Source organism: Corapipo altera, unplaced genomic scaffold, assembly GCF_003945725.1.
Source record: "Corapipo altera isolate COAL_440 unplaced genomic scaffold, ASM394572v1 58452, whole genome shotgun sequence".
Lineage (NCBI taxonomy): Eukaryota > Metazoa > Chordata > Aves > Passeriformes > Pipridae > Corapipo > Corapipo altera.
The window spans coordinates 1-1,955 of NW_020889774.1; the positions used below are offsets into that span (position 1 = coordinate 1).

The 1,955-nt window shown below is 63.5% G+C and overlaps 1 protein-coding gene across 1 annotated transcript; it reads right to left on the reverse strand.

Moving 5' to 3' along the window:
* Positions 1-111: 111 nt before the first annotated feature.
* Positions 112-1,168, reverse strand: LOC113942290 (transmembrane protein 132A-like; the record flags this gene model as incomplete). Its single annotated transcript, XM_027633419.1, has 4 exons — positions 112-398; positions 480-623; positions 692-878; positions 1,019-1,168. Coding segments are annotated over 4 exons (688 nt in total), but the record flags the coding sequence as incomplete, so codon positions are not given.
* Positions 1,169-1,955: the final 787 nt, after the last annotated feature.

The following is a 1,955-nucleotide window of genomic DNA, read 5'->3' on the forward strand; positions in this document are numbered from 1 at the left end:
GGGGACACGTGTCACAAGTGTCATGAGTATCCCAGGGCTCAGCCACACGTGTCACAAGTGTCACAGGGCTCAGAGGGACAGGGACAAGTGTCACAAGCACCTCAGGTCCCCCACCCCGCTCCCACCTCGCCCCTTTCCCACCATCCCGGTGACACAGGGACAGTCCCGGGCGCTGCCCCCGGGAAGGGCGCTCACCTGTCGGGATTCCCGGGCCGCCTCCATCCGCGGAGCTGCTCCAGGGCGGGGTCTCCCAGCTGGACGCGCAGCGGGAGCAGCGGGGCCCACACGGAGAAGGCGAGCTCCGCGTGCAGCCGCCGCGCCCAGAAATCCACGCGGGCCCCTCGCGCCCCCCGGCTCTCCCGGCCCCCCACGAACACGGCGTCGCAGGAATCCGACACCTGGAAGAGCACGGGGGATGGACGGGGATCTGGCGGGCCAGGCGGGGCGGGATGGGGCAGGAATGCCGGGAGGGAGCTCACCTGCAGCACCTGCTTGTCGGCCGACTCGCATCCCACGGGATCGGCCAGCTCGGACACGCCGCCTCCCGCCTCCACAGCCACCAGTTTCACCGGGATGACCCGCGGGATTCCCGTCAGCGGGGCCGTGTTCAGGATCTCCAGCTCCTGGCGGGACAGAGGGGATGAGCCGGCGCTCCCATGGGACGAGGGGGGATGGAGGGAACGGCGCCCACCTGGACCAGCGGGACGAGGGCGCGGATTTCCCGCTCCGCCACCTGGATCTCCCACACCCGTTTGTCCTTCTGGGATTCGGGATCCTGGCCGGGATACTCCACCTGCCAGGTGAGGGGCCGTGCCGGGCCCCCCGTCCCGTTCTCCACCACCAGCTCCAGGTGCAGGAACACGGCCGAGTCAGACACCCTGTGGATCCACGCCAGGATTGGGATCACCGGGACCCAGGTGGGATGGACTGGGATGGGGCGGGGCAAGGGATGGGGGCTCTGGGACCCCACTGGGACACGCTGGGATGGGGCAGTGCCACACACGGTGCCAGCCCCTACCTCCCGCTGCTGGGGGTGTCCCCGATCCGCCGGCACGTCACCACGGCCAGGGAGTGCTTGGGACCCCGGGAATGCTCCAGGTGGGCGCTCCAGGCGCTGGGAAGGGCGGGATGGGCGGCCACCACCTGCAGCCCCTTCTTGGCCTTGATCCTGGGGAGGATCCCATGTCACAGCGTCACACAGTGTCACACAGTGTCACACAGCATCACACAGTGTCACAGCGTCACACAGTGTCACCTGCTGTCACTCACAGTGTCACACAATGTCACACACTGTCATACAGTGTCACACAGTGTCATGTGCTGTCACACACGGTGTCACACAATGTCACACACTGTCATACAATGTCACACAGTGTCACGTGCTGTCACACACGGTGTCACACAATGTCACACACTGTCACACACTGTCACACAGTGTCATGTGCTGTCACACACACACTGTCATGCACAGTCACGGTGTCACAGTGTCACACGTTGTCACACACTGTCACACAGTCACAGCGTCGCTGTCACACAGTCACAGTGTCACACACAGTATCACACACAGCGTCACACTGTCCCAGTGTCAGTGTCACAGTGTCCCACGCTGTCACAGTGTCACACACAGTGTCACACACAGTGCCCCACACCATCACACAGTGCCCCACAGTGTCCCCCACTGTCACAGTGTCCCACACAGTGTCACACACTGTCAGTGTCACACACAGTGTCATACACAGTGTCACACACCATCACACAGTGTCCCACAGTGTCCCACACAGTGCCCCACAGTGTCCCACACTGTTACAGTGTCCCACAGTGTCCCACACAGTGTCCCACACAGTGTCCCACAGTGTCCCACAGTATCCCACACTGTCACAGTGTCCCACACAGTGTCACACACCATCACAGTGTCCCACACAGTGTCCCACACAGTATCCCACACAGTGTCCCAC